General features: G+C 45.0%; 1 protein-coding gene across 1 annotated transcript in view; it reads right to left on the bottom strand.

The window, feature by feature from the left end:
* The window catches only part of Sh2d4b (SH2 domain containing 4B), a 78,000-nt gene that overhangs the window by 56,129 nt on the left and 19,371 nt on the right, over window positions 1-2,500 (bottom strand). The window contains exons 2-3 of the mRNA XM_021182485.2: window positions 2,120-2,279; window positions 552-699 (exon numbers count right to left, since the gene is read on the bottom strand). Coding sequence (XP_021038144.1) covers window positions 552-699; window positions 2,120-2,279 — 308 coding nt within the window. The remainder of the gene's footprint in view (window positions 1-551; window positions 700-2,119; window positions 2,280-2,500) is intronic.

A 2,500-nucleotide genomic window follows, 5' to 3' on the forward strand; every position in this document is an offset into this window, starting at 1 on the left:
AGAGGAAAGAGAAGAGAAGAGAAGAGAAGAGAAGAGAAGAGAAGAGAAGAGAAGAGAAGAGAAGAGAAGAGAAGAGAAGAGAAGAGAAGAGAAGAGAAAAAAGAAAAAAAAACTTTATTATTTTGCCAAAAACAAGGTGATTTCTCAGAGAAGTTTAGCAAGCAGCTCAGGGTCACAAAATAGTCAGTAGTAGAGCTGGAAGTGAGTTCTAGCTGATCTGGTTGGAAGCTCGTTCCTGGGGCCCCATTTCACAGCATTCTCGTCTGGGGCAGAGAAGGCCAATATTCTGTTCTTGACTCTGTTACAACCCCTGTCATATGTGGCCTTGGCAATTCCCTTTACTCATGTGGCCCTCACTTCCCTCATCTATACAACAACAGCAACAAAAAAAAGATGGGCCTAAGGTGTGTCAAGTTCCTTCCTGCACAGGCACGCCAGATTTCTGTCTTGTAACACACCCAAGACAAACCAATGGCCAAGAACAGATTCAAACGAGAGGGTGGCCACACTGAGCTTGGAGGCAAGCGCAGGTGCCCCTCATACACACCCACCTTGAATTCCTCGTGTATACGTTCCTCCAAAATTTTAGCAGCCTTGCGGTCCTCCATCTCCACTTTCCACTTCTCTGCCAGAATCCGAGCTTTCTCATTGGCCAAGGCATCCCGGAACTTCTTGGTGATCTCTGCTTCCTTCTGTCTCCTTCCAAGAGAACAGCAGCAGGGGTAAGTTTGGTGAAAAAACTAGAAGATGATGATTCAGTGTAACTTCAAATAAAAGCAACAAGCAGGCTTCCTTTGGTGCACAGAACAGCAAAGACAATGATAAACAGAACTCAACATGGTAAAGGAGGGGAGAGATGACACTCTTGTAGGGAATGGTCAAACAGCAGCACCATTCTGGAAGGCAAGAAACAAGACACGAAAGTCCCGTTTCTTACTCAAGTAGAAGATGGTGTACATAGTAGATGCTCAGCAGAGGTTTATAAAAGAAATGATATGCAACTTAAATGTCTATCAAAAACACAAATGGGCTGCATTCCTGTGTAACAGAGCACTACATAAGAATCTTCAACAGCACAAGGATTTGAACTGATAGGATTTGGCAAGGTATAAATAAAGTCATTTTTGTCTCTTAAATAGTCCTCATGGTTAGCTTGGGTGATGGGTGGTGGGTGCTCTTCAACTCATTCTAGTCTTCAGTCTTCTTTACATGTTTTTACAATTTCACAACTAAAACACCATCGTTCAAACTTGATGCTGGAGGCACCGTTATATAGATTTCCAAGTTTGACAAGAAAAAAAAAAATTTTGATAGAGTCTAACTCCAAACTTTCCTGAAGACTCAGCCGTTCTTCTACTGTGAAAATGTAAATAATGTGCAGAAAAACAACACATAGCCAAGATGAAGCCCCTCGGGTAGACCATCCCCGAGGGAACGTTGCACAGTGGCTTGGGCTATGTATGGAAACAGTTAAGTTGGTAAAGGACTTGCCATTGCGATCACAGGAAATGAATTCATATCCCTGGCATCTTCATATAAATCTGGATGCAGTAACACATGCTTATAATCACAGCAGTAAGGAGACAGAAACAGGAGAATCCAGAAAACTCACTGACCACACAATCTAGCTGCATTTGGTGAGCTACAGGTTCCATGGGAGACCCTGCCTCAAAAATTAGTGTGGAGAGCAACAAAAGAAGACATCTGACATTGACCTCTGGCTTTTACACACACGTGTGCACATAAACAGGGGCACATAAGTACATGAACATGCCAAAACACACACATATACATACACACACACACACACACACACACACCATGCTGTCCATAACACCCAGGTGAATGCACACTTCATACATAGGAAGGGGTGTTAGTTTTTTAGGTCATGTCCCCAACAGGAAAAAACTGAGGGCCCAGATTAGCGTGCAGCTAGGTCTAACACTCGACCCCACAAGGTTTACTGATGGAAGACTCTGATGTCTTGGTCACTTGATCTTTACAGAACTCAACACAGCCAACCACTGATCAGCACCTCATTTTTCCACTCATGGCTTAGATCTCCCCAAGACTCCATGCTCAGGCCCTACCCAGCACCCTCCCAGCCAGCACCTCTCACCAGAGCTCTTCAGCCTCTTTCTGTGCTTGCAGCCGGGCCCTCTCTGCAATCAGTTCTTCAGATATCTCTTCGTAGGGCTTGTCTCCAGGGCCTTCGCCCATGACCCACACCCAGACCTCACCATCTGCTCCCAGAAGCCACTGGAGATGCTTGTTGCTCGCTGCCTCACAGTGGGAGGAAGAAGAGAGAGAAAAGAAGAAACACATAGTTTCCAGTTAAAGAGCAAGCAAGCCAACCTGGTGCTAGCGCATGTTCTATCGTTATCACACAACTCAATAGAGCAACAGTGGCCTGAATACAGGTTCAAGAAGTTCACTTATATCATTCCCTCTAGGCAGCAACACACAGGGAAGCCAGCACATGAGGCTGGAGTCAGAGGTG

The sequence above is a fragment of the Mus caroli genome, chromosome 14, assembly GCF_900094665.2.
Source record: "Mus caroli chromosome 14, CAROLI_EIJ_v1.1, whole genome shotgun sequence".
Classification (NCBI taxonomy): domain Eukaryota; kingdom Metazoa; phylum Chordata; class Mammalia; order Rodentia; family Muridae; genus Mus; species Mus caroli.